A 16661-nucleotide genomic window follows, 5' to 3' on the forward strand; every position below is an offset into this window, starting at 1 on the left:
AGAGAGTTTTATCAACTTATTCCCACCTAAGATAATAAAGCTCGTGATATAAAATAATCCCTTAAAAATATATATTTATATATATATATATAAATACATTCAAATATACGTAAAACAAATTAATAAGTTTTAATTAAGTTGTTAGAGTCATTTTTATATGTTAAGTAAGGATATATATAAGTGGATTACCTAAAGAAGTCTATAATTCAAACAATAAAACAAAGAAACCCCTCAAATTTAAATAATTAATTGTTCTAATCTATTAATAATATTACTATATTTTTAAATATTTATAATATTTACCTATGTTTCTCAAACTATTAATATCATATTTAACATTATAGTAATGATTTATATTCATTGTTGAAGGAAATAAAAAAAAAATATTCTGTGATTAATGTGTGGTATATATGTATATAGAGAAGAGATATATATAATGCCTGAGAAAAATAATCTAATCTATATCTATATATCTATATAAAAGAAAAACTTAAAAAGAGTGATGTGGCCATCTTTTTCTTCTTAAATTTTATTTTCTCTAATTTGTAGTGTTTTCAAAAAAATAATAATATATATAACATTTACTTATAACAATAATAATTATTAATTAATAGTTATAATTAATTCATAGTGTCTTCCTATTTTCTATAACTATCACCATTATTTTAAAAAATATATATATATATTTAATATTTATTAATAACAACAATTAATTAAATTATAATTTTAAAGGGAACTACTCCATGTACTATTTTTTTAATTTTTTTTTTTAATTTACGGTTTGGGTTTCTAAAGTAGTTTCTCCAATAATTTGTACGGTTGCTATAGAATTTTTAGTTGCGATTTAGTTACTCTGCTAGTATTCTAATAATTTAGAAAAATATTAGGATTGGACACGTGGCTACGTTTGTTACACACATCTAATGCCTCATAAATATGAAGAAGCATAATAATGCATATACAAGTAGTAAAGTAGTAAAAGTGAAAGCTGGCAAGAGTGGTACCATTCAGTTCAACAAGACAAATAGTATTAATGTGAGAAACTACCAAATAGCATTTACTAATGTCTTAGATGTCACAAACTACCAAACTCTAAAATAATCAACTATAAACATAACCACACTAAAGCAATAATAACTATATGAGAAATGTTAAAGGGCACCAGTGATGCTTAGTACTTTCCTACATGTCAATATTGTTATTGGTCCAATTAAGTAATGAATCCCATATAATTTAATATAATAGCTTTTAGGGAGTATTTCTAGCTAATCACAACACGACATATCGAGAAAGTACTAAGCACCACTGATGCCTAATAGTAATGCTCTAACTATATATATCAGTAGTGCTTCCAAAACCGACAAACAATAAGAAAACTAGGACACATTAGCACAATATACTAGCTAGGAGCAGTATGAGAGAGCCATAAGTCAAGTCCAATATACCATACTTAAAAGTAGGGATATTCATAAAATAATCGATCCAATTTAATCCACATGATCTAATTTATTCTAATCTCCAAAGATATCCGCACTTGTGTAGATTGAATTGGATTGAAAAATTCAAAATTTGCACTTGTACGGATTAGATGTTGATTAACATGTAAAAGTAACCGATCCAATCCAATGCACATAAATTTATAAAAAATAAAAAAAAAGTTTATATATACAAATAACATTTTAATGTAAAAATAATAGTAATTTAAAAGTTTAATACATATAATACAATTATATTGTAAAACTTAATAGATCAAATGTATATGCTATTCTTATATATAATTTTTTTTCTACATACAATTTAAAAAAAAAAAATTAAACATTTTTTTATATATGCAATTTTTTTTTGAATTTGTTATTTGTTATTTTATTTATTATAATGTGTTGTTGAAGACATAAAATAACTATAATTTGTTTTATTTTGTTTCTAGTTATGTGAAGAAAAAAAATATTTTTTTCATCTATATTAAATAATTTAATTTTGGAGCTCAACCAAATGGTAAAAGAGAATGTCTCTTTTTGGAGATGAATCAAAAATACTCGTGGAAGGCAAGGTAAGATTCTTATACGCTTGAAAAATAAAGATCATCAATTCAGCTCAAATGTTTACTTTAATTGTGCCCAACATGAAAAATAATATTTTGAGTTTGAGTCAATTACTAGAGAAAGCTATGACATTCACTTAAAAGAAAATAACTTTTTCTTAAGAGATGATAAAAGTAATTTGATCGCCAAAGTTCCCATAACAAAGAATAGAATATTTCTCTAGAATATTCAACATGATGTTCCGAAGTGTTTAAAGGCCTGCTACAAATGAGTCATCATGACTTTGGTATCTACGCTTTGGACATCTCAATTTTGGTGGGCTTAAACTCTTAGAGAAGAATGAGATGGTGAGAGGCCTTCCATGCAATAACCAACCAGATCAACTTTGTGAAGGATGTTTGCTTAGAAAGCAATCTCGAAGAAGTTTTCCAAAGGAGTCACTATCAAGAGCCACAAAGTCGCTTGAGCTCATACACACTGATGTATGTAGCCCAATTAAACCAAACTCATTTGGTAAGAGTAAATACTTCCTTCTCTTTATTGATGATTTTCAAGAAAAGTATGGGCTTATTTCTTGAAGGAGAAATTAGAAGTGTTCGAGAACTTCAAGAAACTCAACGCTCTAGTTGAAAAAGAAAGTGGTCTTCCTATTAAGGCCATGAGATCTAACTGAGGAGGAGAGTTTACATCAATGAGTTCAACAAATACTTTGAGGATCATGGAATTCGTTGTCCATTAACAGTGTCAGATCCTCCCAACAAAATAGAGTGGCAGAGAGAAAGAATCGAACCATACTCAACATGGCTCGCAGCATGCTCAAGAGCAAAAGAATGCCAAAGGAGTTTTGGGCTGAAGCAATAGCTTGCGCAGTTTGCTTGGTGAATCGCTCTCCAACAAGAAGTGTACATGAGAAGACACCTCAAGAAGCATGGAATGGAAGAAAACTTGGAATTTCTCACCTCAAAGTCTTTGGAAGTATTGCTTATGTTCATGTTCCCGATCAGAAAAGAACAAAGCTTGATGATAAAAGTGAGAAATAAATCTTCATTGGTTATGACTCAAGATTCAAAGGCTACACATTGTACAACCTAATTACTAGTAAAACTATCATTAGTCTCGATGTAAAGTTTGATAAAGAAGATTTTTAGAATTGGAACACAAAAGAAGACAAGTATGATTTTCTTCCTTACTTTGAAGAGGAAGATGTAGAGAAACAACCAAGGTGGAAGAAGAACTTCAAGAACCTACTACTCCAACAATCTCGCCAATTGGAAATATACAAGAAGATTCAAGTGAAAGCTCAAATGAAAAGACGCCACACTTTAAAAGCTTGCAAGAACTTTATAAGGTAACTGAGAATCAAAATGATATTTCTCTTATGTGTCTATTTGGTGATTGTGAACCTCTAAGCTACCAAGAAGCAGTAAGAAGCAAGAAATAGAGAGATGCGATGGATGAAGAAATCAATTGAATCACAAAAAATGACACATGGGAGCCAGCTACTCTTCCACAGGGATACAAGCCAATTGGAGTAAAATGGGTGTACAAGGAAAAGAAGAATGCTAAAGGCGAGGTGGAGAGATATAAAGCAAGATTGGTGGAAAAAGGTTATAGTCAAAGGGAAGGCATCGACTATGATAAGGTGTTTGCTCCATTTGCTTGTCTTAAAACTGTTAGACTAATAATTTCTTTAGCAGCCCAAAATAGATGGAAGATCCACCAAATGGATGTAAAGTCTGCTTTCTTAAAAGGTTTCCTCGAGGAAGAAGTCTACATCGATCAACCATTGGGCTATGAAGAAAAAGTTTTGAAGTTGAAAAAGGCTTTATATGGCCTAAAGCAAGCGCGAAGAGCTTGGAATACTCGAATTGACAAGCACTTTCAAGACAAGAATTTCACCAAGTGTCCCCATGAGCATGCACTCTATATCAAAATTAAAATGAAGATATCTTGATTATATGCTTGTATGTGGATGACTTGATCTTCACTAGAAGCAACTCAAGTATATGTTTGAGGAGTTAAAGAAAGATATAGCAAAAGAGTTCGAGATGACAGATATTGGGCTCATGTTTTATTACCTCAGTATTGAGATGAAGCAAGAAGAGGAAGGTATTTTCATCACTCAAAAAGGCTATGCTAAGGAAGTACTTAAGAAGTTCAAGATGGATAATTCTAATCTAGTTAGCACACCATTAGAATGTGGAATAAAGTTGTCAAAGCATGACGAAGGAGGAAAAGTAGATCCAACTCTTTTCAAAAGCCTTGTTGAAAGTTTGCGCTACCTAACTTGTATAAGAGCAGATATTCTCTATGCCATTGGAATTGTTAGTCGCTTTATGAAAGCTTCAACAACAACTCGTTTGAAAACTGCAAAGAGAATACTTCGATACATCAAATGTACGACCAATTATGGGCTATTTTATTCATCTTCTAACAATTATGAGATAGTTGGATATAGTGATAGCGATTGGAGTGGAGACTTGGACAATAAAAAGAGTACTACTGGATTTGTGTTCTTCATGAGAAAGACATAATTTACTTGGATGTCAAAAAAGCAACCAATCGTTACGCTATCGACTTGTGAAGTCGAATACGTTGCTGCAACTTCATGTGTTTGTCATGCTATTTGTCTAAGAAAGTTGTTGAAGGATTTGAACATGCCACAAGAGGAGCCAACTGAGATTCATGTTGATAGCAAATCAGCAATTATACTAGCAAAGAATTCGGTCTTTCATGAAAGAAGCAAACACATCGACACCCGCTATCATTACATATGAGAATGCATTGGAAGAAAGAAGTAAGAGTAGAATATGTCAAATCTCAAGATCAAGCAGCAGACATTTTTACGGAGCCACTTAAGAGAGAAAAATTCATCAAACTACGAAGTATTATTGGAGTCACAAATCAAGTTTAAGGGGGGTTTTGAAATATTAAACTTGATTTAGTATAGTTAATTTCTAGAATTTTCTTGTTGCTACTCTTGAATTTTCTAAAATTATCTTTCAGTTGTGTTAGTAGAGGGAATTGTGTAGAACAATGTAGAAGCTAGCCATTTAATAATATTTCTAGATTAGTCTATAGAGTCTTATAAATAGAAATGTAATCTCATCATTTTGTACCAAGTCACAAATCACACAAGCTGAAATATAAAATATAGCTTCTTCCATTCAAGTATTCTCTCCAAAATTCTTCTTATTATCCAACAGTGAGGAGTTCGAAATGTGTGGTGAGGTAGAGAGGAGGAGAGATGTCGGAGTGGGCGATTCAAGATCGGTAGGGGTCAAAGAAGGAGGAGGCAAAAAAGGGGTTTTTAAAATTTTTGGGGTGGAGATTTCAAATTTGGTGTCTATTTGGGTCATCGGCCACCAGATGTAAAACATCTGGCTTAGGGCAACAACTCCTGTGACAGAAGAAAGAGAAAGAGATGGTGAGCGGCTGAGAAAAAAAAATACGATTTGATTGACAAAAAAGAAAAATAATAAAATATAATTTTTGAAATTAATAATAACAAAAAACTGACTTAATAAAAACCATAAAAGACATCAAAGAAAGCTAAAACTCCATAAAAGTTAGGCAAAATAAAATGTGCTATACTTTTCAAACAAAATTTTAAAATAATAATTTCCTCTTATAATATTTGCTTATGTTTTCTCAAACTATTAATATAATATAACATTAGTAATGATTTAATTTATATATATATACTAATTTTAAAAGGAAATAAAAGGAATGGTATGTAATTAATGTGTCATATATAGAAGGGATAATTTCACAAATACACAAAAGTAATAAAAAAAAATTATAAAAATACGGTTTCAAGGAATTTTAAACATTTTGACGATTTTTTTGATTTTATTTACAGAAAATACGATCTTTTTATGTTGTACTCTTGTTAATTTTTTATTATCTGCATGTTATTTTTTGTTGTTATTTTGATGTTATGTAAATGTTATTTTCATATTACTTTTATATAGTTTTCTTGTTGTTTTCATGGAAACCCGTAAAAATATATAAAAAAATTCTTTAAATGTAAAAATGTAATTTTTTTTTTTTTTAAAAAAAAAAAAAGTATCTTATCTAATTATTCCTTTTTTAAAATTCCCAACTAAATAAGAATTCTCATATGACCCACCTTTTTTGTTTTCAAAACCATAAAACTGTTAGGGAAATTTACACCCACTACTGATTTTTCCCATTTTATTACATTTATACTGTGCCACGCTGGAAACAACATTTATACTGTTTTTTTTTTTGGCAGTTTACTGCCTTTTAAACTTTAGCCGTGTAAGGGATTTATCATTGCCACTTGTCACGATAGGGTTTTGCCACGTTTTTTTTTAAAAAAAAAAAAAAAATTAATTGTTTGATTTGACGGTTATGTGTTCTGATCAAAAAGTATTGTATTTATGTATTTTTCTTTTATTTTTTTTTTTTATTATTTTCGAATCTAAATTTTGTAATTGGTAATCTCTCTCACCTCAACTGTTCATCTTCTTCCCCATTTTCAGTTTGCTTAGACGGTTGTAATAGTGGGTGGTTTTTTCATTTTAAAAAATTTCAAATCCCATCCCACTATCTTAAACTTCCCTCTCATTTTCCCTCCCATTTTTATTATTTTTGTCTATAAATACCTTCATAGTTCTTGATAATGGCCGTTACTCGTTCATCACCATCTCCGGCCAAAGTTACAAAACCCACAAAACAATCGCAGAAAACCAGACCCAAATCAAAAATGGGTAAAAAAAATCTGAAAGAGAACCCTCCTAGCCCCACTTCCCCTTCTGTTAAAAGAAAAACCATTGCTGGACCTTCGAAGAACACTCGAGGAAAAAGACCTCGGACTGTTGTTGAAAATTCAAACTCAGATTTTGAGTTGGATTCTGAATTTCTTAAGTCGCCTGTTTCTGTTAAGGTATTTTACTATTTATCTGTTGTTGTTTTTGAGGTTTTTTGTTTTTTTGTTAAATTCGATTTTTGAAGTTCATATATCTGGGTATTTGTTTGTTTTTGTTTATGTATTTGTAATTGTTTTATGTATCTTGTTTGATTTATTTATGTGTTTTTATTAATTTTTTATTTGTTGTTTTGTTGGTGTTGTTTTGTTTTATTTTAGGGCAAGGGTAAATCCCCTGTGAAGGTGTTGCCATCATCAGGTGTTTCTGAAGAAATTCCTGTTAATAGGATTGTTGAGGTTTGTCATGTTATGCATTCTGTTCTATGTTTTTTTATTGTTTTTTTGTTGTTGTTATTTTCATAGTGTTTCATGGTGTTTTATCAGTGTTTTCATTGTTCTGTTTTTTAGGATTGGGAATGCAAGTACACTCGATCTCAATTTTATCATTCTAGAGTAGTAACATCTGGGTATTACTCTGTACTTGGTGACATTAAGAGAATTTTAACTGAAAGCCAATTGGAAATTTTTTCAAAATCTGTGTTTAGTTATTTTCTTCGAATTCCTGAGTACATAATTCATTACCAATTGCTTCATTGTTTGCTGTTGAGGGAGGTTCAGCAGCCTAATGGGTTGGAGTTTTGGGTTTGTGTCCAAGGGAAATACCTTAGGTTTAGTATCGAAGAGTTTGCGTTGGTCACGGGGTTAGATTGTCATGTTGATTCTGATTTTTATCAGTTTAAGCAAGATGATAATGAATTGGCCAAATCTTGTTTTAAGGGGTACAAAAAAATTACCAAAGGTGCTATTCAGACTGCTTTTATTGCTGACAATCTTAAGGATAACGACGATCTTGCAGTCAAGTTGGCTGTATTGTATTTTGTGCAGTGTTATTTGTTAGGTGGTCCCCCGGGTAAAGTTGTTTCGTCTGAGGAAATAGATGTTGTCGATAGTGGTCGATATAATGAATTTGGTTGGGGCAAGCATTGTTTTGATATCACTATGCATTCTTTGAATTGTAAGATAGATTCTGGTTATAAGAGGGTAGTTCGTAGTGACGAGGATGGTGGGTATTACAGGTTATTGGGTTTTCCTTTGGCTATTCAATTCTGGTTTTTCGAGTGTTGCCCGTATGTTATTGGGAAACTATCATTGTACTCAAATGTTGGCATTCCAAGGATTTTGAATTGGCCTAAATTACCCAAGGACAAGGAGGGTATGGTGAAAATGGATGTCATGAACACCCTCATTTTCGATCGGTCTTTGAAAGAGGTAATCCTGTTGTTTTTTATTATTTTTCCACTGTTGTTTTAATGTTGTTTTTGTATACATTATTTATACTTTTTGTTTTTATTGTTGTTGTTATTTTATAATTTCAGTTTCATGTGCATATTGTTTTTTGTTGGTTTTTGTTGTTTCAGTTAAAATTAAGAAACCTCACTCCAACTTCCGTTGAGAGATTGAGTTTGAGCCTCACTGATTTTTTCTCTGGTAAGACTACTCCCGAGGCTGTGAAATTCAAAATTAAAGGTGGTTCCAAGCCTGCTGGTCAACCTTGCTTGATGGGTTCTTCTTCATCAACTGCTCATGAGAATGTATCCCGAGTTGAGTTTGAGGAATTTAAAAAGTGTTTATCTGTTGTTGTCAGCCAGCAAGGGATTCTTATGAAATCTGTTGCTGAGATGAACAAGAAGCTGGACATTCTTATTGAGGTGTTTTTTTTAATTGTCATTACTTTTTCTGTTATTTTTTTAGTAGTGTTTTTATGTTGTTTTATACAGTTAATTAATTTTTTATTTTTTTTTTGTTCTCAGTCATCCCAAGGTGGTCTCACTCACAATGGATCTCAGTCTGAAGATGCTCTTCGTACTTCAGAAAATGAGGATGATGAAGATTCCACTTCGGAGGAAGACGAGGATGATAAATTCGACGATGACAAAGGAGATGATCATCATGACGATGAAACTGATGATGATGATGATGATCTGGGTGGAGATGGTGTTGGTGCTGGTCAGGATGAGGCTCACACGGGCGATGTTCGTAACGATGAGGGTGTTGTTGTCCCCGAGGTTGTTTCGAGGGATGATGATACCGGCAAGGTGGATGATGTCAAGAATTCTGACCCTGTGGAACCTATTGCAGAGATCAAACAGGTGTATTTCTTGTTTGGACATCATTTTTGTTTTGTGCTTTTTTGTGTGTATTTCTGTGTTTTGTGTTTGTTTTAATAGTTTTTTACTGTTTTTTTGTTATCAGCCTGAACAGTCTCAAGGTGGGGAGGAGAACATTGATGTTGATTCAACAATTGCATCTGCTGTTAAAGCTGTGGAGAATTTGGTTTGTGTTTATGTTTTTTTTTTTTTTTGTAATTTGTATTTATTTGGTATTCTATTGTTGTTTTTATGGTGTTTTTATTGTACTGTTTGAAATTTAAAAATAAGTCTTTTTATTTATCCTTTCTCTTTTTTAGATTGGTTCCTCAACTCATGCCCCTGCTCCTGTTGAGACTTCTGAGAAGACTGATCTTGAAATGGTTGTTTTTCAAGAGACTCCTATTTTACGTCCTCAAAAGAGGGATCGGAAGAAAGGAGCTGTTTTGAAATCCCCATTCATTGAGCTTGCTTCTGGTGCATCTAAATCAGGTTCATCCTCGGTTTCTCCTGATGATTCTGTGTATAAGGTCGTTAAATATGTGCGTGGTTTGTGCCCGTTGGACAACAAGATTGGTGAACCTGTCGATCCGCAATTGGAAGCTGAGTTTGTCAAGTGGGTTGATACAGGTCTTAGAAAGCATAAATCTAAGTAAGTATTTTTGTAGGTGTTTTCAGTTGTATATCTGTTATCGTTTTCTATTTGTTTTTTATTTTTTCATTTGTGTTTTGATATTTTTTTATTTGTTTTTTTTTTTAGCACAACAACTAATGTGTATTGTAAGGGTAAGGACACTATATTTCCGCCATTTCGTTTTGGTGTTGAGGACATCAGCAACAAGATGTGGTTTCACAACCTTGCCTACCCTAATTGTTTCCTTACCAATTCTGTAAGTTTTTATTTTATTATTATTATTATTTTACATATTGTTTTTTTATTTATTTTTTTTTAATGTTTTTAAGTGTTGTTCTGTTAGTTTTTTATAAGTTTGAATGTTTTTTTACTTACTTTTTTTTATCTGTTTGTTCAGCACATTGACATCATTTTCTATTATCTTCGTAAGAAAATAATGTACTCAGCCGAGCCGAAAATCAAAGTCACCACAACTGATTGCCTCTTTTGTTCTAGCATAACAACTTTGTATGAGAGGTTTGTTGAGAAAAACAACGATATATCGGTGTTGTCTCTTTCTCACAATGTGGCCCAGTACATTCAAGGTGGTAAGATATTATGTGCCACTCTTTGGCATTTGGTTGATCATGTTGTTATGCCTATCAATGTAAAATTACAGGATCATTGGATTTGTGGTCGTCTTAACATAGTTGACAGGCGCATATATCTGTACAATTCATTGCGTTCTGGGAGGTATATGACTGCTGCCAAAGAGGCTTGCAAGCCTTTCTCTGTTATTTTACCATATTACTTCTCTATGTTAGACTTCAAAGGCCTTCGCAACGAAACTAAGTTTAGCACTATGGAACCGTTCCCTATTGTTGCTGTTGATGGTTTACCCGAGCAGGTCACAGCGTAAGTTTTATGTTTAGTGTTCAATGTTTTTCACTGGTTGTTTGTATTTTTATTTTTTTGTTATTGACTTTGTTTTTTATCAGTGTTCTCATAGTGTCTTTTTTTGTGTTTTCTTGTTTTTTTTTTTTCAGTGATTGTGGTGTTTTTGTTGCATCATTTGCTGAGTATTTCATTGATGGCAAACCCATCCCATCCTCTGATTTTGATGTGGAAATTCACCGCGATCGTTTAGCTGCGTTATTTTATCAATATGGGATGAAGAAGCAAACTGAGAACATTGAAAGTGAATCTGAGGCCCCTCCCAGCCTTCCCAAGAAGTGATTTGTTTTTTCAATCAGACTGTCATTGTTCTTATAGTTTTTTAATGTTGTTTTAATGTTTTTCATGTTGTTTTTCGTAAACAAACATTGGTGTTCTGTTGTTTTTCCTTACGTTTTGTGTGGACAATATGTAATCTTTTATTTTTGTATGTTTTTTCTTATTATTTTTATGTACAAACAAGTTGGTATGCTAAAGTTGTTTGTTTTTTCATTTCACATCCCTTCTTTTTTTGTTTTTTTTTTTCTTATAGTTTCTCTGTTTTTTTGAATCCAAATATTCATTTCAGTATTAAAAACACAAACTGTTTCAATAACAAACTTCATATATATATTCAATTTAGTATCCAACATCTTTTAATATCCAATCTAGAGTATCAACAATTCCCAATGTAATCAATGTTTTTCAAATAAAAACTGTATTCCCTTTGTATTTCAGAAATTTAAATTCCTCAATATCTAATTCTCAAAACGTATGTGTAGTTTTCTTTTGTTTTTCTACTGTTGTTCTGTTGTTGTTTTTATTCCCTTCTACGTCTTCTGCTGCATGTTCTTTTGTTATGCCCCAGTTCACCACATTTGCTGCACTTGTTGTGTTGATCCTTTTCCCATCCAGCCTTCCTTCTTAATGTTTTTGGTCTTCCTGATTTTACTCTTTCATGTGGAGGCAAGACTATAATATTTTTCACTTCTTCCGGTACCTCACATTCACTTTGGTGTCCTATTGGGTAAACTGTCCCTGAATAAGTTGCCAGCCAATTTTTTTTTGTGTAGTAATCTGAACAGTAGGTGTACGGGTCCATGTTCATCTCCCTCATCACGGCCACTGCGTGCCCGCATGGCATTTCATCTATTTGGAACCTGTTGCACATGCATGTTCTTTTTTCTAGGTCTACTTCCCACGATTCTTTCATTCTTGTTACCTCAAACAAGTAATCTGTTGTTGCTTTAACCTGTTTTAAATTTTATTGAAAAAAAAAATCAAACATAGCTGTAATTCCTACAACAACAATACAAAACTATTAAAACAGCACTACAACAACACTACAACACTACAAAAAAAAAAAAAAGCATAATTAATATTTTACCTCCAGATTCAATGAGTATGTGTAATTTTTCAACAGTATGTCTTCTCCAGTTGGTGATAGCTTAGTGAAGGTGTTGTGTGCTTTTGTCTTATTAGTATGCGTCCATTGTTGCACCAATGCTCTCAAGCATTCTAGCAGCGTTGTAATTGGTAGCTCCCTTGCTGCCAAATTTGCAGCGTTCAGTGATTCTGATATGTTTGAGGTCATTGTGGAATACCTCTTGTTTTGGCTATGAATTCTTGACCACTTTTCATACCCGATTTTTTTGAGGTAAGGTCTTATGCGTTTGTCCAATCCATCCAATTCAGCCATGTGGAACTCGAATTGCTTTTCTGTGTAGGCTTTCACTGCTCCAAAGAATGGCAGATTGTATTTGGCAGCATGTTGTTTGAAGCTTGTTTTAAGGTTGCTCAAAATGTGGTAACCGCAAGAATCGTGTGCAATTTCTGGATAGATTTCTCTCGCTGCTTTGATGAGGCTTTCATTTCTGTCTGAAATTAGGCATTGGTGTTCCCGTACACCATACGCTTCTTTAAATTTTTTGAAGAACCATTTCCAAGATTGGTCATTCTCAGAATCTGCAACACAAAACGCTAGTGGAAAAATATGACCTGCTGCATCTTGTGTGCATGCGCACAACAAAGTTCCCCCATAAGCTGCTTTGAGGAACGTTCCGTCCACAACAACTATCGGTCTGCATGCTCCCCACCCTTTTATGGATGCATCCAACGCCATGAAAACAAAGAGCAAGTTGTTGTCTTCTGCCGTTTTCAGATCGACAAATGATCCAGGGTTTGTTTTTTCCACCATGTGTAAGAAACTCGGTATTAGGCTGTACGAGTCACTAGCATTACTTCTCAAGTCGTTTACTGCATGTTCCTTACTTCTCCAAGCTTTCATATAGTTCATTTTGATGCCAAATCTGTATTTCAACTCCCCTTTTATGTCCATCGCTGTTGCCTTGGTCTTTATGTTCAAGAACTTCGGTTTTATGCATTCCCCTATCAGTTTCGATGTTGCTTGCCTTTGGTCTTCATGCCTAATATTTATGGGGCATGTGTGCATATTTGAGAACCTATTGAAACAAAAAAACAACAAAAACAACATTAAAAAACTATTAAAACAAACCTGTTGCAGATACCAAACATGTGTATTTCAGTACAAATTGTGGAAACAGGGCATTTGTTAAGGCTGACAACAAAAACAACATTAAAAAACTATTAAAAACCAACCTCCTGATTATGAATGTGTTTGTTGGCCCATTTCTCGATGCTCTTAGTGACCAATTGCAGCTTTCGTAAACACATTTCGCATCGTACTCTTGAGAGCAGGACTTCCACACTTTGTACTGAAAGTTGTTTTTGATTGCGTAGTAGCTGAGGACATTTTTTAGAGTTTCTTTGTCTTTGTATGCCTGTCCTTTTTCCACTTCGGGGTGTTGCTTGTCTGTTATTAACTTTGCATTGTTGATGTCGATTTCTGGATCCAGTTTTTTACTGGTGTTTTCAAGTTGTTCTACCATTTCTTCAGCAACCAGATTTGCATAGTCAATTATGTTGAATTTGTCCTCCTCATCTTCTATTGTTTCTGACTTTTCCCCTTCTTCTGTTTGCTGTCCCGTTGTGTATGATTCTGTTGTTGTTATGTTGTTTTCAGGCGTTGTTGTGTTGTTTTCGATCATTGCCACATTATATTCGTTCGGTGTTGTTGTGGATATCGAATTTGGTGTTGCAGCAGGTGTTGTGTTGTTGTTTTGCTGGTTGACACATAGTGGATATGTCGTGAAATCTGTTTCCTTCATTTTCAATTCCAAGTAAAAGTAGAGGCTTCGATCGTTGCATATTTTGATCGGTGGTATTCCTTCTTTAGCTTGGTACTGTATTTGTAGTGTTGTGCTGGTGTTTTCGCACCCCAATGAAGTAACCAGTATTTGCAGTAGCTCTTCGTACTTGCATTTTGTTGGTATGAATTCTCCACTAGCCACATAGTTCACATAATTGTGATCTTCATTCCATTGTCCATTGCTCTTGATGAGTACTGGTAGACGTTCCATTACCTGTCATTCCAGGGTCTTATTTAATGTTAAAACAATAGTACAACAACAATAAAACAATAGCAAAACAACAAAAAAAAATCAACAAAAAAAATAAAATAACAACAATAAAACAACACAAAAACAACCAAACAGAAATACCCATTATTTTTTTTTTAGTTTTTATTATTATATTTGTCTGATACATATATGTATGAATGTTGTTGTATTACTAACCGCAAAACAACATTAGAACAACCCTGATGTTGTGTTTGAATAATTGTACTAATTTATCAATTTTTTTTTTCGAAATCATTTTGTGTTACAAACGTCAAATTAACAATAGAACAACCCTCATTTATGTTTTTGCATCATAAATTAAAGAATATCACATTTGTGTTTTCGTTTTTTTGTTTAAAACTTCAGATCTAAATCTTGTTTTTTTTTTATTTTTTATTTTTTTTTGGTTTCTAAAGAATTAAATTATTTTTTGGGTTTTGTTGTGTTTACCTCTGTTATTTTGGGGGGACAGTTTTCTGTACGTCTTGTTCTTCAATTCTGATTCCGTTTCAAAAAACTCTTCGCCGGATTTAATGGTTTTTTCTTGGTGATTTCCGTCTCCGGCGTCTCCCCACACACGAACAAGGTTGTTTCCCGTGTGTTTTACTGTTCACAGTATAAATGAAATGATGTTGGGCTTGGGCAGTACAAAAGTAATGAAATTGGGCTGGGGCAGTAAAAATGTTGTTTTTGCCGTGTCCCAGTATAATTGTAAAGTTTTGGTCCAAAAGCAGTATTTTTGTAAAATTCCCAACTGTTATTAGAGTTCTAAGCCAATGAAGCCCAAATATTTGATCCACTTGACTTGGGCCCTCTAGTCATGTTATGTGATACGATCTTTCAGACTTCAATCAAATATGGGCTTGGGCCTTGGACTTGGGCCCTTCATTGTTTCTATACAAAATTGCTCGACCTATTTTGCATTAGTTTCATAAATTCATGGTATATTTTTCTAAAAAAAATACTTTTCCTAACATTATATTATTTTTCTCAAAAAGAAAAATCAAGTAACTACTAAATGTGAATCGTTCTTAGTGGTATTAATAGTGAATGACATTCTAGACTAACATATAAATATCTAGATTCTCTACATAATTGTGCATTACAACAATAAAAATTAAGGTGGAGTTTATTAATATTTTTATTTTTAAATTTTTTAATTGCAAAAATAAAGTAAAAATTTTTAATATTTTATGAAATAAAAAACAAAATATATTTTGTAAATTTTATTTTTATTATTATTTATTGGTTTTATTTAAGGCGGATTGACTTTTGGGTTAGGATCTGGGTCGGGTTCAGGTCCAAGTTCCAAGGTCTAAGTTGGGGTGGGAGATGGAGAGAGATATGCACCCTCAACTCTGATCCGACACCACAAATGTGTAAAATTGAGAAAAAGAGAGATAGAGAAATAGAAGAGTAAGAAGGTGAAGGAGGAAATACCTAGATCTGTATATTGAAGAGGAAGAAGAAGGAGAGAGATAGATATATTTTTATTTAAATAATAAATAAATAAGATTGTGATTTTTAGGTTTTTTGTTTTATCGTAATTATATTTTTTTTAAAAAAAAAGAATAATATAAATAAGTTTTTGAGTTTTGGTAAATATGTCCATGTTAGATAATTTTTAAGTGATCTGTCATTACTACATAGGCAAAATAAGAATTTTACAAAACTGTGTAGACAACACCTTAAAAATATGAATAGAATAGTACTTTGGAGGGTTATTATCAAAATTTGAGGTCGAAAGGTTAATTGTAAGTGAATTGAGAGTTCAAAAATTTAACCGTCTATAAGGGTGTACTTAAAACTTTATGTATAAAATAAAAATATACCTCCTCAATAAATATAGCTTTTAAGTGCTTATTATGTCCCCATCAATGTTTCCTATTTTCCATTTTGAGTTAAAAGTCACCTAAGTGTGGAACAAAATGCATATTTATTGTAACTATAATATAATTATAAATTTATAATGTACAATATTATTTTTTTGAGTGAATCATTAATTTTATATATATAAAAAAATTACACAAAGTGTCTAAAATTATATGTTTTTTATGTTTTTGTAGACTATATTTGATTTTTGTTACATATTTTTACGAAACTTTATAAAAACAAAGCATAACTAACATATATAAAATGTAAAGCAATATACACATGGCCGGCCAGAGGGTGGGGCAGCCGGGGCCTTGGCCCCAGGCCCCACAATTTCGAAGGCCCCAAAAAAATTAAAATTAATATTATATATATAAAAAAATAAAAATACAATATATGTATATATAAATTTTGGTTCAATAATTACATAAAATGGCTTATAGCACAGTTGGTAATAGAGGGGTTTTATGTTGAGGTGTGAGTGCCGGGTTCGATTCCTACCTCCCTCACATTTTATTTGTTTTAAAAATTTAAAGGTATGGTTAAAATTTGTAAAAGATATGTATGTTTATTTATTTATTTTTATTTATTTGATAAGAATATAATATTTTAAGATATATTCAATGCATTACCTAAAAATATATATATATAATATAATGTTTAGAAATAAATTTATAGTAA

At 32.2% G+C, this 16661-nt stretch overlaps 3 protein-coding genes across 4 annotated transcripts; 2 read left to right on the forward strand and 1 right to left on the reverse strand.

Moving 5' to 3' along the window:
* The first annotated feature begins 6465 nt into the window (after positions 1 to 6465).
* On the forward strand, positions 6466 to 9161 carry LOC133038699 (nonsense-mediated mRNA decay protein 2-like). 2 transcript variants are annotated; one of them, XM_061116860.1, is made up of 3 exons: positions 6467 to 8205; positions 8355 to 8645; positions 8748 to 9161. In XM_061116860.1, the coding sequence occupies exons 1-3, from the start codon at positions 7936 to 7938 to the stop codon at positions 9159 to 9161; spliced, it is 975 nt and encodes a 324-aa protein (XP_060972843.1). In that variant the 5' UTR covers positions 6467 to 7935. The 2 variants fall into 2 exon arrangements, with proteins under 2 accessions (XP_060972842.1, XP_060972843.1); XM_061116859.1 differs by having other exon boundaries at positions 6466 to 8205; positions 8355 to 9161.
* A 292-nt stretch (positions 9162 to 9453) lies between these two features.
* Positions 9454 to 11777, forward strand: LOC133038698 (uncharacterized). Its single transcript, XM_061116858.1, has 4 exons — positions 9454 to 9735; positions 9844 to 9973; positions 10115 to 10611; positions 10743 to 11777. The coding sequence occupies exons 1-4, from the start codon at positions 9464 to 9466 to the stop codon at positions 10930 to 10932; spliced, it is 1089 nt and encodes a 362-aa protein (XP_060972841.1). The 5' UTR covers positions 9454 to 9463; the 3' UTR covers positions 10933 to 11777.
* On the reverse strand, positions 11237 to 12864 carry LOC133038697 (uncharacterized). Its single transcript, XM_061116857.1, has 2 exons — positions 12017 to 12864; positions 11237 to 11881 (listed from the first exon to the last, which is right to left on the reverse strand). The coding sequence occupies exons 1-2, from the start codon at positions 12824 to 12826 to the stop codon at positions 11450 to 11452; spliced, it is 1242 nt and encodes a 413-aa protein (XP_060972840.1). The 5' UTR covers positions 12827 to 12864; the 3' UTR covers positions 11237 to 11449.
* Between the last annotated feature and the right edge of the window lie 3797 nt (positions 12865 to 16661).

The sequence above is a fragment of the Cannabis sativa genome, chromosome 6, assembly GCF_029168945.1.
Source record: "Cannabis sativa cultivar Pink pepper isolate KNU-18-1 chromosome 6, ASM2916894v1, whole genome shotgun sequence".
Lineage (NCBI taxonomy): Eukaryota > Viridiplantae > Streptophyta > Magnoliopsida > Rosales > Cannabaceae > Cannabis > Cannabis sativa.

What these genes read in the sequence shown, in the direction of transcription:
- LOC133038699 (XM_061116859.1), top strand. Translation starts at nt 7,936, where the DNA reads ATGCATTCTTTGAATTGTAAGATAGATTCTGGTTATAAGAGGGTAGTT. An exon ending in TCGATCGGTCTTTGAAAGAG is followed by an intron (nt 8,206 to 8,354) that starts GTAATCCTGTTG and finishes TTGTTGTTTCAG; the next exon opens with TTAAAATTAAGAAACCTCAC.
- LOC133038697 (XM_061116857.1), bottom strand. Translation starts at nt 12,826, where the DNA reads ATGGTGGAAAAAACAAACCCTGGATCATTTGTCGATCTGAAAACGGCA. An exon ending in CATACTCATTGAATCTGGAG is followed by an intron (nt 11,882 to 12,016) that starts GTAAAATATTAA and finishes AATTTAAAACAG; the next exon opens with GTTAAAGCAACAACAGATTA.
- LOC133038698 (XM_061116858.1), top strand. Translation starts at nt 9,464, where the DNA reads ATGGTTGTTTTTCAAGAGACTCCTATTTTACGTCCTCAAAAGAGGGAT. An exon ending in CTTAGAAAGCATAAATCTAA is followed by an intron (nt 9,736 to 9,843) that starts GTAAGTATTTTT and finishes TTTTTTTTTTAG; the next exon opens with CACAACAACTAATGTGTATT. An exon ending in ATTGTTTCCTTACCAATTCT is followed by an intron (nt 9,974 to 10,114) that starts GTAAGTTTTTAT and finishes CTGTTTGTTCAG; the next exon opens with CACATTGACATCATTTTCTA.